General features: G+C 45.7%; 2 protein-coding genes across 2 annotated transcripts; one reads left to right on the forward strand and one right to left on the reverse strand.

Moving 5' to 3' along the window:
* Positions 1 to 163: 163 nt before the first annotated feature.
* On the reverse strand, positions 164 to 4,320 carry Snrnp25 (small nuclear ribonucleoprotein U11/U12 subunit 25). The gene is made up of 5 exons (XM_004652104.2): positions 4,121 to 4,320; positions 2,195 to 2,285; positions 1,861 to 1,966; positions 839 to 913; positions 164 to 509 (listed from the first exon to the last, which is right to left on the reverse strand). Exons 1-5 carry the CDS (start codon positions 4,298 to 4,300, stop codon positions 452 to 454), a joined length of 510 nt encoding a protein of 169 aa, XP_004652161.2. The 5' UTR covers positions 4,301 to 4,320; the 3' UTR covers positions 164 to 451.
* Positions 4,321 to 4,400: 80 nt separating this feature from the next.
* On the forward strand, positions 4,401 to 11,938 carry Polr3k (RNA polymerase III subunit K). The gene is made up of 3 exons (XM_004652103.2): positions 4,401 to 4,632; positions 7,717 to 7,804; positions 11,502 to 11,938. Exons 1-3 carry the CDS (start codon positions 4,522 to 4,524, stop codon positions 11,627 to 11,629), a joined length of 327 nt encoding a protein of 108 aa, XP_004652160.1. The 5' UTR covers positions 4,401 to 4,521; the 3' UTR covers positions 11,630 to 11,938.
* Positions 11,939 to 17,728: the final 5,790 nt, after the last annotated feature.

The raw sequence follows: 17,728 nt of genomic DNA on the forward strand, positions 1-17,728 counted from the left end.
TTGTGAGGTTGTGTTATGTTAGTAAAAAAGGCAGATAATGTGGCTCTAGGGCTCAGGTGCAGCATCTGGGACTTTAGGACTCCCTGGGATCAGTCTTTGCCTTAACCTTCCTCTGGAACAGTGCAAATCAAGCCCTCCCACACAAGGTATTATGGCTTTTGACTTCTGATACAAAGCAAACAGGTTTATTCTATACATTGGGCTAGGGCTATAGCCATGTGGGACCCACCACATGGTCAAGGTCTTCAGGCCTAGGGAGAGGACAGACTCAGACCAAGTTCAAGAGAAAGCAAGGGACAGGCTCTTCTTGCCCTGACAGCACCAGGATACTTCCAGTTGGCTATGACAGGATACAGGCACTCCAAATATCCTTTCCCATAAGGACAAAGGGAAGGCTTATCTTGCTAGGAAAAGCTCAACTTGCTGGAGAATAGCTGTTCTTATCTGGAGTTCACTTTTGCCTCAGTTTTTTGATGAAGGAAACCTCATCCCGATTTCGGATGCCGTAACTGAAACAGATGGAAAGGTGCAATGTCTGGCCAGTAGCATCATCTCCCTAAGCTTCTAAAAAGATGGGCATGATGTCCTCCTACATTCAACACCAGCCTTTATTTACCTCCATACCTGTGTTCCTTTCCTCCCTCCCTTCCAGCCCCATGCAGCCCTAGAGTACTGTAGCAAGAATAGGCAAGACTGCCTTTGCCTGGCATTTAATGGTGGTCTCAAGAAAGCACTTGGGGGAAGGTCAGTCCAGCCAGGGCCCCTTATGCTTTAGCCCTCTGGTGGACACAATACTAGAAGGCAAGACCTATAGCTCAAGACCATGAACTAAACTTACTCTCGGAGCTTCTTCCTATCCTCTGTGAGCTTCTCTCCAGCTGAAGTCAGATGGTATGTCCGCCACACATAGGACCTGTGAAAGAGGAATTTGGGTGATCCACATGGTACTCTGAGTAGGGTGAGTTGAGCAGCTGGGATAATAGGTGTCTGAATGAAATGCACAGCCCTATGATACTTAGGAAAACTATGTTCCCCTCTGGGGTTTTCTCTCTAATTTTTGTTTACTTATTTATTTGCAATCACAGAGACTAAGAGAGAGAAAGAGAGAAAAAGGTCATGCCAGGGCCTCCAGCTGTTGCAAATGAACTCAAAAGATACATGTACCAAGTGCATCTGGCTTTATATGGGTACAGGGGACTTGAACCCAAGCCATTAGGCTTTGCAGGCAAACATCTTAACCACTGAGCCATCTCTCTAGCCCTGGGGTTTTCTATTGCATGTATGGAACCAGGCTTGAGGCAGCTCCAAAGAGGTGTTATATTGGGATGAGATGGGACAAACATCTTTTTTTTTTTTTTTTTCGAGGTAGGGTCTCAATGTAGCCCAGGCTGACCTGGAATTCACAATGTAGTCTAGGGTGGCCTCGAACTCACAGTGATCCTCCTACCCAAATACTGGGATTAAAGGTGTGCACCACCATGCCCAGCCAAACATAGCTTGCTAATGAAATAGGTGAGAGTACTGACATTCAAGTAATAGGATACTTGATCCAGTAAGAGTGAGAGCATAGCATCCAGGTGAGGAGGACAGGAGTACCACCATCCATACCTAGGAAGACCACATCTGGACACTAATGTATGAGGTGAAAGCCCTAGCAGTGTTGATGAAAGGGTATATTTAGGAAAAACACTGTGGCAGGAGTCTCAGGCTCAGAATGACCTACAGTGTCAGAAAGCTGTCACTTACCTCTGCAGTGGTAGTGGAACACTGGTGATTTGTACTCCAGAAGAAGAAAGCTGCTTCCCTTTGGTGCTCCACATGGCATCAAAAATGGTACACAAGAGCTGCTGCCCCACTCACCAGCTGATGTGTTGAATGCCTCCTTCACGCTCCTGCTTGAGCTGCATGTATCTTTGGATGGCCTTCTTCAGGTCCAGGACGGTGGCATTCTGCACGACGACCACAGCTGCAGCCATGCACATGATACATGTGAGAGGAGACGTGGAAAGCCATAGCCAGAGCCTCAGGCAGTCGCAGAGGAACCTAGAACCTATGGGCTTTACTCTGGTGGACAAAGTGGCTCTGTGAATCTCACAGCACCTCTATGCATGGTTTGGGCTTCTCATTGTATACCTCTGCTAACACCTTGTTGCCATTAAAGCTCAGGCTTAAAAGTAAGGAGGATGGTACTTACGCATTACTTCCCCATCCATCTTGCATACTCGGACTGTCATTGCTTGGCCATATTCCAGTGCTATCTGGGAATTGACCTCTTCCAAAGTAACCTAGGAAAGACCAAAGATAAAGGTAGAAACCCTGACTCTCAAACAACAACAAAGAAAAAAAACAAGCTGATGGGACATGAACAGGCTCTTGCCTACATGTTAGGGCTTCTTGGTTTTAAATATGTCAAAAATGGGCAAAGGAACAGGCAAGAAGAATGGGGCTACACAGGGAAAGAACACTGGGCCCAATTGTTCTGACAGTCTTTATCAATGGGACCTGGGTCAGTGTCTTTGGACTAGGTTGTGGATGGTATGCAAAATTTACCAGGCTCCAGCCGGGTGTGGTAGTGCATGCCTTTAATCCCAGCACTCGGGAGGCAGAGGTAGGGGAGGCAGAGGTAGGAGGTTCACTGTGTTCAAGGCCACCCTGAGACTACAGAGTGAATTCCAGGTCAGCCTGGGCTAAAGTGAAACCCTACCTCGGAAAACCAAAAACAAACAAACAAAAAAAATTGCCAGGCTCCAAAAACCAATAAGGACAATAAAACATTGAAAAAGGCAGGAATGGTGGCTCATACCTGTATTTTTTTATTTGATGGGGGTGGGGGAGGCAGAGAAAAAGATATAATAGGCACACCAGGGCCTCCAGCCACTGCAAACAAACTCCAGACACATGCACCCCTTGTGCATCTGGCTTTCATGGGTCCTGGAGAATCAAACCAGGGTCCTTGGGCTTCACAGACAAACACCTTAACCACTAAGCCATTTTTCCAGCTCGGCCCATGCCTTTAGTTCTAGCACTCAGGAGGCTGAGGTAGAGGGAGACACATGAACTCAAGGCCAGTCTGGGCTACAGAGTGAATTCAACATCAACCTGGGCTAGAGTGAGATCCTGCCTTAAAAAAAATAATAATAATTTGGGCTGGGTGGCAGAGCACTTGTCTAGCATACCAAAGGTTATAATGTGTTTTTTTCTTTTTTTTTTTTTTTTCAAGGTAGGGTTTCACTCTGGCTCAGGCTGACCTGGAATTCACTATGAAGTCTCAGGGTGGCCTCGAACTCTCAGCGATCCTCCTACCTCTGCCACCACAACCGGCAAACAATGTGTGTTTATTTATTCGTTTGTCTGTTGGTTTTTCACCATGCCTGGTCCAAAGGTTACGGTTTGATTCCCAGCACAAAAACATGTTAATTTAGCCAGGTGTAATGGTGTATGCCTTTAATCCCAGCACTCAGGAGACAGAGGTAGGGGTGAGTTCAAGGCCAGCCTGAGACTACATAAATTCCTGGTCAGCCTGCGGTAGAGACCCTACCTCGAAAAACAAAACAAAAGTTAAAAAGTCAAAGATAGTTGTTCCAATGCATATTGACACTTGAGGCAAACGGACAAGTTCACACTGTTCTTGTCTTTAAAAACCCACTCTGAGCTGGGCATAATGGCCCACGCCTTTAATCCCAGCACTTGGGAGGCAGAGGTAAGAGGATTGCTGTGAGTTCAAGGCCAGCCTAGGTCTACAGAGTGAATTCCAGGTCAGCTTGGACTATAGTGAGACCCTACCTCAATAAATAAATAAATAAATAAATAAATAAATAAATAAATAAATAAATGGCACTGGAGAGATGACTTAGCAATTAAGGCACTTGCCTGCAAAGCCTAACGACCTGGGTTCGATTTCCCAGTATCCAAAGTTGTACACAGTGGTTCCTGCATAGCAAGGGGCCCTGGCGTGCACATTTTCATTGTCGCTTGTAAATAAAAATAATTTTTAAAAAACCGCCTACTCAGGAGCAGAAAGTTCTGGTTGCCTGCGCTGTAAGATTTTCGCTTAGGCCCCAGACAGGTCTTCCTTGGGCCATGCCACGACTGCCCACCACACCCGGGACCCCCTGCACACCTGGATCGGGAGATCGCAGAGCAGCGGGTCCTGCACCACCATGGCGAGACCCTCTTGGAACACGTCCATGGCTTCAGAGTGCGGCAATGCTTCTTCTTCATCTTCCTCATCCTCGGATGCCTCCCGCCGACCCGCAGCCTCCTCGTCCTCCAGGGCTGCCAGCTGTCTTCCAGGACCCATGGGTCGCCCACCAAGCAGGACGGACTGCGCACGCGCGGGAACTGTACCGGGCCAGCCATTGGTGCGCTGAGTTGAGGGGGCGGTGCTTCTGCAGCGATCCGCCTGCCGCAGTGGCCGCTGGGAGCGTGCGGACTCTGTCTCTTGCCAGCTCCAGGTGACTGGGGTCCCGCGGCGAGTAAGCTTCTGAGTTCGCGGGATCTGCGCGTAGTTAAGCCGGATCCATGCTGCTCTTCTGCCCGGGCTGCGGGAACGGGCTCATCGTGGAGGAAGGGCAGCGCTGCCACCGCTTCGCCTGCAACACTTGTCCATACGTGCACAATATCACCCGCAAGGTGAGCCTGCGAGGCCCGAAGCCAGCCTCTGCACCCTGCCCTGAGGACGCCCTCGAGTGCGGACGTTGCTCTTTGTTGCTGCTACCTGGGCCAGGTCGCATCCGCCCTCTGTGTCACCGCGGGGGGTTCCGCACTGGACTCCCTGCTGTGGCCAGAGAGGCCCTGTTTAAACCCAGGAGCGGCGTGTGGTGGCGGACGCCTTTAATCCCTGCATTGGGGAAGCAGAGGTAGGAAGATCGCCTTGAGTTAGAGATCACCCTGGGACTACATAGTGAATCCCAGGTCAGCCTGAGCTAGAGCGAGACCCTACCTCGAAACCAACAACAAAAAAATCTGAGCCAGGCGTGGTGGCGCACGCCTTTAATCCCAGCACTTGGGAGGCAGGAGTAGGAGGATCGCCGTGAGTTTGAGGCCACTCTGAGAATACAGAGTGAATTCCAGGTCAGCCTGAGCTAGAATGACACCCTACCTCGAAAAAACAAGACAAAAGAAACAAACAAAAAACTGTTCGGGTGCTGTTGGGCTGTGTTCGGAAACCTGCGGCCGCCAGGTTGGGGCTCACTCCCTACCTTCTCTGCCCTCCAGTCCTGGTGCTTTTCTTGCTGCTCTTCTCCCCAGCCATTGTAATTACTCTCCTGGGAGAATCTCCACCGTGCACCCAGCACTGCTAAGGCTGAGGTTTCACGTTCCTTTGCCCATGAACTTCCTCTAGCTCATGCTGACCTGGAACTCACTATGTAGTCCCAGACTGGCCTCGAATTCACAAGAGATCCTCCTACCTCTGCATTTTGTTCGCCTCTGTGTTATAGCCTGAATGCCCGGAGTGGAATCTAAAGTAAGTGAGGGTCTAGGGAGATGGTCTAGTGGTAAAGGCACTTTCATGCAAAGCCTGCTGGCCCGGTTCAGTTCTCCAATTCTCAAGTAAAGCCAGATGCACAAAGTGGTGCGCACATCTGGAGTTTCTTTGCAGCTGTAAGAGGCCCTCTTTCTCAAACAAACAAGTAAATATTAAAAAAATAGTTACTGCAAAAGTAGAGTTACTGAGAGTTCTCTTAGTGTGTGAGGCACAGAGTATTATAACTAGTTTTTCCTTCAAGTATTTGTGTGGCGGGGGAGTGGGGAGTAGCTGAGAAAGGAACCCAGCAAACCTTTGGTATTGTTATTTACTTATTATTAGAGAGAGAGGGACTGGTAGGCCAGGGCCTCTAGCCACCGCAAATGAACTCCAGATGCATGTGCCCTCTAGTGTATCTGGCTTATGTGGCTTCTGGGAAGTTGAACCTGGGTCCTTACGCCCTTAGGCTTTGTATGTAGGTAAGCACCTTAATTGCTAAGCCATCTCGCAACCCCCCCCCCCTTTTTGTTGTTGTTATTTCCAGGTAGGGTCTCATTCTAGTCCAGGCTGACCTGAAATTCACTATGTAGTCTCAGGGTGGCCCAGAATTCACAGCAATCCTGTTACCTGTGTCTCCTGAGTGCTGGGATTAAAGGCATGTGCCATGATGTCCAACTCATCATTTTTTTATTTTTTGAGATAGGGTCTCTTGTTGAATATATTGCTCACTGATTTGGCTAGACTAGCTAGCTCATACTCCTCTTTTTTTAAAAAAAAATTATCGTTTTTTATTTATTTGAGAGCGACACACAGAGAAAGAGGCAGATACAGAGAGAGAATGGGCACACCAGGGCCTCACTGCAAATGAACTCCAGACACATGTGCCACCTTATGTATCTGGCTTACTTGGGTCCTGGGGACTTAAACCTTAAACTGGGGTCCTTCAGCTTCACAGGCAGGTGCTCAACCACCAAACCATCTCTCCAGCCATTGTTTTTTTTTTTTTTTTTTGAGGTAGGGTCTCACTCTAGTCCAGGCTGACCTGAAATTCACTATGTAGTTTCAGGGTGGCCTTGAACTCAAGGTGATCCTCCTACTTACCTTTGCCTTCCAAGCCCTGGGATTAAAGGTGTGCATAACCACGCCTGGCTTTTTTTGTTTTTTCCTGGAACTCACAGCAGTCTTCATACCTCTGCCTCCTGTGTGGTGGTTCTAGGATTAAAGGCATGCACTACCATGCTGCCAATGACACCTCATTCTTAATGTTTGTACATTAGAGCAGTATAGTGGAATATGAAACTGTGGGAAGAGAACTCTTAAGTAATTCTGAAACTTATGATAAACTTGGTATGGTGGTTTGATGTAAAAATATCCCCCATAGTCTCCTGTGCTTGAAATTAAGCTTCATACTTGATTCCCAGGTGTTGGAGCTTGCTAAAGGTGTGTCACTAGGGGGCAGGCTTTGGGATTTTATAGTCCAGCACAGTTATTAGTGCCAGGTAGCTCACTGTTGTTGCTTCCTCCTTGCTGAAGTAACAGGATGTGATGCCCTATCTGTCTACTCCTACCATTCTTTCCTTGGCATGATAAAACTTCCTCTTGCCTGTGCATGGTGGTGCACACCTTTAATCCCAGCACTCAGAAGACAGAGGTAGGAGTATTGCTGTGAGTTCAAGGCCAGTCTGAGACAACATAGTGAATTCCAGGTCAGCCTGGGCTAGAGTGAGACTCTATCTCAACAAAACAAAACAACAACAACAAAAAATTTCCTCTTGAAACTGTAAGCCAAAATAAACCTTTTACTTTCATAAGCTGCTTCTGGTTGGGTGTTTTGTCCTGGTAATGAGAAGGTAACTGCTATACTTGGGAAAGAAACCAAGTGTACCTGAGGGATTGACTGGGCACACAGTTTAATGGCTTCAGTTGTCTGTGACTTTCCCGGAGTGTTACCAGGAATCTTAAAGGTATAAGAGAAGAGCAGGGTCCACCACACTGTTTCTCCTCCAGCTCTGGAGCTTCCTCCAGTCTCTACAGGTCTCTGACAGCAAATCTGTGTTCTATTTGGGGGACCCTCCTGTCTCTGAACCTCTACATTCCAAGAGAGTGTGCCACTCTGTAATAGCAGGAATTCTGAATCTCCCCATTTTGGAGGGAAAGAAGTAGAGGGGACACTGGAAAGCAGTTGTGGTTGGTGGCCCATGTCTATGCCCTTCGATTACTTGAAGTGTGAAAGCTTGTTTTGCTGTTAGGTAACAAATCGGAAGTATCCCAAGCTGAAAGAAGTGGATGATGTGCTGGGGGGAGCAGCTGCCTGGGAAAATGTGGACTCCACTGCAGGTAAGAACTTCCCATTACTAAGCTGTGGACAGTCGTTTATCACTGATCATGTCATTCAGTCAGAGGCTGGAATGTACTTTTACTATGTATGTTTCTAAAAATGTCTTTCATTAATAATTTGTTACTGCTTAAGGTTTGTCAATATCTTAATGTGAAATCACTTTGTAGGTTAATCTGTGTGCATAGAGACACCTTGGAAAGGTGTATGTTAAATGGAAAGATGTTGGCAAGAGTAGCTGAGGGTGTTTCTACCAAATGGGCTCCTCACACAAACATCCTCTGAGAAGACTGTGTTCCTTGTCCTTAGAAGGAAGATTGTGGGGTCCAGGATGGTGTCACATGTCTTTAATCCTAGCACTTGGGAGGCAGAGATAGGAGGATTGCCATGAGTTCAGGGTCACCTGAGACTACATAGTAAATTCCAGGTCAGCCTGGTCTAGAATAAGACCTTACCTCAACACCCCCCCCGCAAAAAAAAGAGGGAGAATCTGTGATGTGCTTTCTCAAATGCACAGCAGTATAAGTCACCATCTTAGTCCATTTGTGCCATCATTACAAAGCCAGAGACGGTAATTTGTAAAGGAAGGAATCTGCTCTAATGATACTGAAGGCTGGGAAGTTCAAGTTCAAGGCACTGGCAGATTTGCTATGTGATAGAGGTCTGGCTGAAGAGCACTGTTAAATGCAAATGGGGAGCAGAGAACTGAGACATTCAGAGAGTCATGAGGTACCATGGCCCTGTCAATCTCAAATCAGCCTTCCACAAAAATCTTAGGATAGGGACCTAGTTCTATCATGTTCTTTGTCACTGTATAACAAGAATAGTGTCTTCCCAAGTGTTCAGTGACATAGTCCTCATTCTACCTAAGACCTCATGAAAATAGTTTCTACCAGTATTCTGTAGACAAGAAGCAGCTTTCCCTGTAGCTCTTTTTTTCATAGCTCTTAACAGAACATCCCTCTCCCCTCACTCCCCTCCTACCTTGAAGCAGGGTCTTACTGTAGCCCAGGCTGACCTAGAATTCACTCTGTAGTCCCAGGCTGGCTTCAAACTCAATGATCCTCCTACCTCTGCCTGCCAAGTGCTGGGACTAAAAGCATGTATCACCACACCCAACTTCCAAAAATATTTTATTTATTTATTTATTTGAGAAAGAAAGGCAAATAGAGTGAGAGAGAGGGGGAGGAAGGGAGAGAGTATGACTGCACCAGGGCCTCTAGCCACTGTAAACACACCCCAGACGCATAAGTCACCTTGTGTATCTGGCTTATGTGGGTTCTTGGGCATTGAACCTGTGACTTTAGACTTCACAGGCAAGTGCCTTAACCACTGAGCCATCTCTCCAGCCCCCGTCCCCTTTTTTGAGAGAGTCTCATGTAGCTAAGGATGACCTACTGATACTGCTGTTTCCAGGTGCTGGGATTGTGTTTTCTTCCTGAGACAGGGTCTCCCAGGCTGGCCTTGAATCCTCTATGCACTGAAAATGCTTTGGTCCTTCTGCCTCTGTCTTCCAAGATCTGATCATAGGCTTGCACCACCATGCCCTGCTGGAATACCCTTAGTGCTCTATTCTTTATATATATATTTTCACATAAATATATATATATAATTAATATATATGTGTATATATATTATATATAGTTTGTCTTTATTTATTTGAGAGAGAGAGAGAAATAGAGGGAGAGAGAGAGAATGGGAGCTCCAGGGCCTCCAGCCACTGTAAATGAACTCCAGACACATATGCTGCCTTGTGCATCTGGCTTATGTGGGTCCTGGTAAATTTAAACTGGGTCCTTTGGCTTTGCAAGCAAGTGCCCAGCCCCCTAGCACTTTATTCTTAGCAATATAGTCTTTTTCCAGCATTGCTTTTATGCTCTGCCAGCCTTGTCCTAGCATGGTACCATGAGCCTGTAATACCAGCATTAGGGGGACTGAGACAAGAGGATTGCCATGAGTTCAAGGCCAAGCCAGCCTGGGCTATAGAATGAGTTCCAGGTGAACCTGAGCTATAGATTTGGGATTTGTTTTCACAAACAAACCAGAAAGCCCCAGAGAAGAAAAAGTAGAGTTTTTTAAAAAATAATTTCTTGTCAGACATGGTGGCTCATGCCTTTCATCCCAGCACTTGTGAGGCAGAGATAGGAGGATCACTGAGTTCAAAGCCACTGTGAGACTACAGAGTGAATTCCAGGTCAGCTTGGGCTACAGTGAGACCCCACCTTCAAAAATCAAAATAAATAAATAAGAAAATATTTTCTTTATTATTTGAGAGAGAGTGAGGAAGTGGCAGATGGGGGACAGGAGAGAGAAAGGGTGCACCAGGCCTCTAGCCACTGAAAACTAACTCCAGACACATGTGCCACTTTATGGGTACTGGGGAATCAAACCTGGGTCCTTAGGCTTCTCAGGCAATCACCTTAGCCACTCAGCAATCTCTCCAGCTTTGAAAAAGTAGAGACTTAACATTTGTTTTTATTTATTTATTCTGAGATGCTATGTATTTCAAGATGGCCTTGAACTCTGCAGTCGTTTGAATCAGATGTTCCCCGTAAACTTATTTGTTCCAAATACTTGATGGCATATTGGGAGGTGGCACCTTGCTGGAGGAGGTGTGTTGTTGGGGGTGGGTTTAGCGGTGTTACAGCCAGCTTCCCCTTGCTTGAGTTTGGCTCACTCTCCTGCTGCTGTTTCCACCTGCTGTGGCAGAGGTCATGTCCAGCTTCTGCTCATGCTGTGCTGTCTCCTGCCTTCATGAAGCTTCTTCTCTAGACAAAAGCCCAAATTCAAAACAAAATAAACTTTCCTCTCATCAGCTGCCTTTGGTTGGGTGCTTTATCCTAGCAATGTGAAGGTAACTATAACACACTCGCAGCAATCCTGCTTCAGACTCCCAAGTGCTGGAGTTACAGATGTATGCCACTATGCCTGGCTGGAATTTTGTTAATGCACCATAAAATGGATCACATTAGTCCCCTTTTCATGCTGTGCCAGTCAGTTAGCAACAAGATTAAAGAAGCAAAGTGTGACTGGGGAGGGAAAAGGAGTATGTTTAAGTTACAGCTCTTTCCATTCTCCTCCATGTTGGTGTACTATAGGAAGGATATTGCTGTTGGTAAGTTCCTTGACAAAGAGGCCAATTGATCAGGGGTGGGGTCTTTACCTACATTTAAGAGATACAGTTGCAGGGCTGGAATGATGGCTTAGCAGTTAAGGTATTTGCCTACGAAGCCAAAAGACTGTGGCTTGAGTCTCCAGGACCCACATAAGCCAGATGCACTAGGTGGCACGTGCATGTGGAGTTTGTTTGCAGTGGTGAAGGCCCTGGCATGCCTATTCTGTCTCTCTCTCTCTCTCTCTCTCTCTCTCTTCCTCTTTCTGTCTCCCTCTCTCTCAAATAAATAAATTCAAAAATATTAAGAGAGAAAGAGAGATACATTTGCCAGGTGTGGTGGCACATGTCTTTAGTCCCAGCACTGGGAGGCTGAGGATTGCTATGAATTTGAGGCCACCCTGAGACTACAGAGTGAATTACAGGTCAGTGCAGGCTAGAGTGAGACCCTACCTTGAAACCCCCCCCCCAAAAAAAAAAATGGTGGTGGGGGGGAGAAAAGGAAAGAAAAGAAAGAAAAGAGAGATACAGTTGTCACAAGTGTCATTTTTATATAATGTGGGTCCTTCAATTTTTCTCATTGCCAGAACCATGTCCGAAATGTGAACATCCCCGTGCCTACTTCATGCAGCTGCAGACCCGCTCTGCGGATGAGCCGATGACCACCTTCTACAAGTGCTGCAACACTCAGTGTGGACACCGCTGGAGAGACTAGGGCCAGGTTGGCCCAGCGGCTTCTGTAGCTCCATGGTTCACCATGGGGGTCCCCAGCTGTGAACATGGATTGTGTGTGCTGAGGGTCTTTGCTGGTGGTATGGGAAGCTGACCTTTTGGGGATGGATGGCCACGGTGTCAGAAGTCTGGCCCATGTTCCAGACAGCGAATGATGTCCTTGATGTGCAGTGGGTCTTGCGTACTGGGGGACCTATGAGGGCCTGTACTCGAGATGAGGTCCTGTCCTTCATTTCTTCGTTCTGTGCATTTACTGGTGTGGTATCAGTAAACTGGTATTTCTTTACCACCATTGGTAGACTGTGTTGTGCATAGCTTATCAAAATTCATTCTGAGTATTTCATAAAAATGAGGTCTGAAGCTGGGCGTGGTGGCACACACCTATAATCTCAGCACTCAGGAGGTAGAGGTAGGATTGCCATGAGTTTAAGGCCACCTTGGGACTACATAGTGAATTCCAGGTCAACCTGAGCCAGAGTGAGACCCTCGATAAACCAAAAAAAAAAAAAAGAAAAGAAAGAAAGATAGCAAGAGGCCTGTCTCTTTTATTTTTATCTACTTAGTTTCTTTTTTTGCATGTGTATGTGTGGTATACATGTACACATGGGGGCATATATGTGTGTGTGGAGGCCAGAGGTTGATGTCAAGTGTCTTCCTTGATTGTGCTCCATTTTACTTACTGAGGCAGTGTCTGTCACTTAAACCAGGGCTTGCTGTTTCAGCTAGTCTAGCTCTAGCTAACCAGTTTAAAACCCTGGGATTCCCTGTCTCCCATCTTTTGCACTGGTGGCACAAATACAGCTCCATGCTGTTGACTGTCCAACCTGAAGAGTTCTTTCAGAGACCTCAAATGAAGCTGTGTTATTTCAGGACTAGTCAGTATGAAAAGAGTTGAAGTTTAGTAACAAACACTGTTTTAGGCTGAGTGTGGTAGCACACGCCTTTAATCCCAGCACTCCGGAGGCAGAGGTGTAGGATGATAGGTGTGAGGTCGAGGCCACCCTGAGACCATATAGTGAATTCCAAGTCAGCCTGTGCTAGAGTGAAACCCTATCTGGAAAAACCAAAACAAAACAAAACAAAAAAAACTTTTATTGACAGCTTCCATAAATGCAAACAAAATACCATGAAGAAACACTGTGGCCAGGTGGGGTGGCACATGCTTTTAATCTCAGCACTTTGGAGGCAAAGGTAGAAGGATTGCTGTGAGTTCAAGTCTACTATGAGACTACATAGTGAAATCCAGGTCTGTTTGGACTAGAGAGAGACCCTATCTTTAATTTATTTATTTATTTATTTGAGAGCGACAGACACAGACAGAAAGACAGATAGAGGGAGAGAGAGAGAATGGGCGTGCCAGAGCTTACAGCCTCTGCAAACGAACTCCAGATGCGTGCGCCCCCTTGTGCATCTGGCTAACGTGGGACCTGGGGAACCGAGCCTTGAACCAGGGTCCTTAGGCTTCACAGGCAAGCGCTTAACCGCTAAGCCATCTCTCCAGCCCAACCCTATTTTTAAAAAAGAAGAAAGAGAGAGAGAAGAAAGAAATGAACAAAGAAAGAAACATTGTTAACATAGATTTAAGGGTGAACATTTTAAGGGAGAGATGCTCTTAGGAAAAGGGTAGTACATACTCAGGTATGAGCTTCTTCCATTTGACTTCCCCAGGCAGGGTCTTACTCTATTAGCCCAGGCTGACCTGGAACTAACTCTGTAGACCAAGGCCAGCTTCTAACTCATGTTGATCTTCCTACCTCAGCCTCCCAAGTGCTGAGATTAAAGGTATGCGCCACCATGCCCAGCTCTCAAGTGGAAGGTTTTGTTTTTTTTAAAATTATCTTAGAGAGGAAGAAAATACGGGCCTGCCAGAGCCTCCTGCAAATGAACCTCCAGACATATGTGCCACTTTGTGTTAACTAGCTTTACATGGGTCAGGAGAATTGAGCCTAGGTTTTGAAGGCTTTGCAAGCAAGTGTCTTTTAAGTGCTGAGAGCTGCTCTTAAGTATATTAACAATAGCATTTGTAGGATTTTGGTTGCTTTTGAAGATACATTCTGTTGCAGTCAGGTTCGCATTGCTGGCATTAAACACCTGACTAAGCAGCTTGTGGGAAGAAAGGGTTTATTTTGGGCTTATAGACTTGAAGGGACATTCCATGATGGCAGGGGAAAATGATGGCATGAGCACAGGGTGGACCTCAGTTCTTGGCCAATATCAGGTGGACCACAGCAACAGGAGAGTGTGACAAACACTGGCAAGAGGAAGCTGGCTATAATACCCATAAGCCCAACCCCCACAATACCCTGCCTCCAGGAGGTATTAATTCCCAAATTGTCATCATCTGGGGACCTAGCATTCAGAACACCTAAGTTTATGGGGGACACCTGAATCAAACCACAAAACATTTAAAAAAGAGTGGTTGTGCCAAGTGTGGTGGCACACACCTTTAATCCCAGGTACGAGGATTATTATGAGTTAGAGGTTAGCCTGGAACTACAGAGTGAGTTCTGAGTTAGTTTGGGCTAGAATGAGACCCTGTTTTGGAAAAAAAAAACAAGCCGGGTGTGGTGGTGCACGTCTTTAATCCCAAACTTGGGAGGCCAAGGTAGGAGGATTGCCATGAGTTTGAGGCCACCCTGAAACTACATTGAATTCCAGGTCAGCCAAAGAGAGAGGGAGACCCTACCTTGAAAAACCATAACAAACAAAAAAGGGTTGCTAAGAAAGTTTCTCCCCCTTTTTGGTAAATGAGGTCCTGGAGTGATTCTATAGGCCACAAAGGTCAGAAGAATCCGTAATATACTGTCACATGGGAGTTAAGACATAGGGTTTGGGGCTGGAGGGATGGCTTAGCGGTTAAGGCATTTACCTGCAAAGCCAAAGGACCCTGGTTCGATTCCCCAGGACCCACGTTAGCCAGATGCACATGGGGGCACACGTATCTGGAGGTCGTTTGCAGTGGCTGGAAGCCCTGGTGCACCCATTCTCTTTCTCCCTGTTTCTCTGTCTAATAAATAAATAAAAATATTTTTAAAAAAAGACATAGGGTTTGGCTGTAAACAAGATTTTTAAAAAATTACAGGTTGTTGGGTGTGGTGTCTCATGCCTTTAATCCCAGCATTCAGGAGGCTGAGATAGGAGTTCTTTGATTTCAAGGCCAGCCTGAGACTACATAGTGAATTCTATGTCAGCCTGGGTTAGGGCCTGCCTCAAAAAACCAAAAGAAAAAAAAAGTTACAAGTTTACAGCTGGGAAAGGAGTAAATTTAAATTCAAAGATCAGCTGGGCATGGTGGTAAACACTTTTAATCCCAGCACATAGGAGGTAGATGTGGAATGACCACTATGAGTTCAAGGCCAGCCTGGGACCACAGAGTTAGTTCCATGTCAGCCTGGGCTAGAGTGAAACCCTACCTCAAAAACAAAAAGGAAAACTGAAAGATCAGGGCTGGAGGGATGGCTTAGTAGTTAAAGGCATTTGCCTGCAAAGCTAAAGGACCCAGGTTTGATTCCCTAGGACCCATGTAAGCCATATGCATAAGGGGGCACAAGCATCTGGAGTTTGTTTGCAGCGGCTGGAAGCCCTGATGCACTGATTCTCTCAATGTCTCTCTCTCTCCTTCTCTATCAAAATAAATAAATAAAAATATTTAAAAAAAACTGAGATGGAATCTCAATGTAGTTTTAATCTGCATTTCCCTGATGACTAGGGACATAGAACATTTTTTTAGATGCTTATACACCATTCGTATTCCTTTGAGAACTCTCTATTTAGCTCCATAGCCCATTTTTCAATTGGCTTGTTTGATTTCTTATTATTTAACTTTTTGAGTTCTTTGTATATCCTAGATACTAATTTCAGAATGTAAGAGCCAAAGGAAGGGTTGGACTCCTTACAACGTGCTCCCTCCAGACATAAAATGGCCTCGATATCCATGATCTCATAGTGCCTTGCACTACCTACACAAGACCATCATAAGAGGAGGGAAAGACCATGGCATCAAAATAAAAGACTTACTGAGATGGGGAGGGGAATGATGGAGAATGGAATTTCAAAGGGGAAAATGGTGGGGGGAGGGTATTACCATGGGATATTTTTTATAATCATGGAAAAATGTTTTTAAAAAATTGAGAAAAAATAAAATAAGATTAAAAAAAAACTGAAAGATCATATATGCTTAGGGCTTGGTATGGTTCATTGCTATTTAACATTTTTCTTTTCTTTCCTGAGGTAGGGTCTCTAGCCCAGGCTGATCTGTTACTCACTCTGTAGTCCCAGATTGGGCTCAAACTCACAGCAGTCCTTCTACCTCTACCTCCTGAGTGCTGGGATTAAAGATGTGAGATACCATGTCCAGGTCTTTATATTTTTTGAATAATTATCATTTTTATTTATTAGAGAGAGAGAAACAGAGTGATAGGGCACACCAGGACCTCGCTACTGCAAATGAACTCCAGATACATGCTCCACCATCTGGCTTATGTGGAACCTGGAGAATCAAACTTGGTTCCTTAGGCTTCACAGGCATGTGCCTTAACCACTAAGCTATCTCTCCAGCCCTCATTTTTTATTTGTAAGCAGAGAAAAGAGAATGGGTACAACAGGGCCTCTAGCCACTGCAAATGAACTCCAGATGTTCCATCACTGTGCATCTGGCTTTATGTGGGTACTGGGAAATCAAACCTGGGTTGTTAGACTTTGCAAGCAGGTGTCTGAACTGCTCAGCCATCTCTTCAGCCCTAACATTCTTTTTAAAAAAAATATTTTTGGGGGGCTGGAGAGATGACTTAGCAGCTAAGGTGCTTGTCTGCAAAGCCTAAGGACCCAGGTTCAATTCTCCAGGTCCCGTGTAAGCCAGATGCACATGGTGGCACATGCGGTCTGGAGTTTGTTTGCAGTGGCTAAAGGCCCTGGTGTGCCCATTCTTTCTCTCTCCCTCTTTCTGTCCCTAATAAATATATAAAATAAAATCTTAGGGCTGGAGAGATGGCTTAGAGGTTAAGTGCTTGCCTGTGAAGCCCAGGGATCCCCATTCAAGGCTTGATTCCTCAGGTCCTATGTTAGCCAGATGCACAAAGGGGCTCATGAGTCTGGAGTTCGTTTGCAGTGGCTGGAGGCCATGGCGCGTCCATTCTCTGTCTCTCTATATCTGCCTCTTTCTCTTTCTGTCACTTTCAAATAAATTTGTGGCCACCCTGATACATACACACACACACATTACATATTACATAATTTTTTTTTAAACTGGGTGTGGTGGTGCATGCCTTTAACTACATAGTAAATACCAGGTTAGCTTGGACTAGAGTGAAACCCAACCTAAAAAAAACAAAAAGAAAAGAAAAAAAATCATTTAAAAAATATTTTATTTGACATAGGGAGAGGGCAAGAGAAAATGGGTGCGCCAGGGCTTCCAGCCACTGCAAATGAACTCCAGACGTGTGCGCTGCCTTGTGCTAATATGGGTCTTGGAGAATCAAACCTGGGTCCTTTTGCTTTGCGAAAAAAATTTTTAATATGTATGTAACCCAGATGTGGTGGCACATGCCTTTAATCCCAGCACTTGGGAGGCAGAAGTAAGAGGATCACTGTGAGTTCAAAGCCACCCTGAGACTACATATGTGTGTGTATATGTGTGCACCAGGGTCTCTTGTGCTGCAAACAAATGCTAGCTACTATGTAGGTGGGTACTGGGAAATTGATATCAGGCTGGCAGGCTTTGCAAGCAAGCATTTTTAACCACTGAGCCATCTCTCCAACCCCTCTTTACTATTCTTACTTGAAATATCTGTATATAACAGGAATGTTGTCTCAACATAGGCAGCTTTCACTGCAATTTTTTATTTCAGTAAGCTTAACACGTGTCTGGTAGGATTTGTGCTTACATAGGCACCTGTGGGGCATGGTAAGCAGCTCCTATTTCAAAACTTCCCCTGTGTTTTTTGCTTTTCTTGATGGAATTTCTATTACTTTTATGGTTAACATTCATCTCACTGCCATGCCCATGTTGCAGCTTGGAAAAGCTTAGAAGGGACAATACCACTGCTGTGTACTGGACCAGGTCCTTGGTTCCTGGGCTAGTTTG

This window comes from Jaculus jaculus, chromosome 11 (assembly GCF_020740685.1).
Source record: "Jaculus jaculus isolate mJacJac1 chromosome 11, mJacJac1.mat.Y.cur, whole genome shotgun sequence".
NCBI lineage: Eukaryota > Metazoa > Chordata > Mammalia > Rodentia > Dipodidae > Jaculus > Jaculus jaculus.

What these genes read in the sequence shown, in the direction of transcription:
- Snrnp25 (XM_004652104.2), bottom strand. Translation starts at nt 4,300, where the DNA reads ATGGGTCCTGGAAGACAGCTGGCAGCCCTGGAGGACGAGGAGGCTGCG. An exon ending in TCTGCGATCTCCCGATCCAG is followed by an intron (nt 2,286 to 4,120) that starts GTGTGCAGGGGG and finishes GGTCTTTCCTAG; the next exon opens with GTTACTTTGGAAGAGGTCAA. An exon ending in GATAGGAAGAAGCTCCGAGA is followed by an intron (nt 510 to 838) that starts GTAAGTTTAGTT and finishes CATCTGTTTCAG; the next exon opens with TTACGGCATCCGAAATCGGG.
- Polr3k (XM_004652103.2), top strand. Translation starts at nt 4,522, where the DNA reads ATGCTGCTCTTCTGCCCGGGCTGCGGGAACGGGCTCATCGTGGAGGAA. An exon ending in TGCACAATATCACCCGCAAG is followed by an intron (nt 4,633 to 7,716) that starts GTGAGCCTGCGA and finishes TTTTGCTGTTAG; the next exon opens with GTAACAAATCGGAAGTATCC. An exon ending in AAATGTGGACTCCACTGCAG is followed by an intron (nt 7,805 to 11,501) that starts GTAAGAACTTCC and finishes TCTCATTGCCAG; the next exon opens with AACCATGTCCGAAATGTGAA.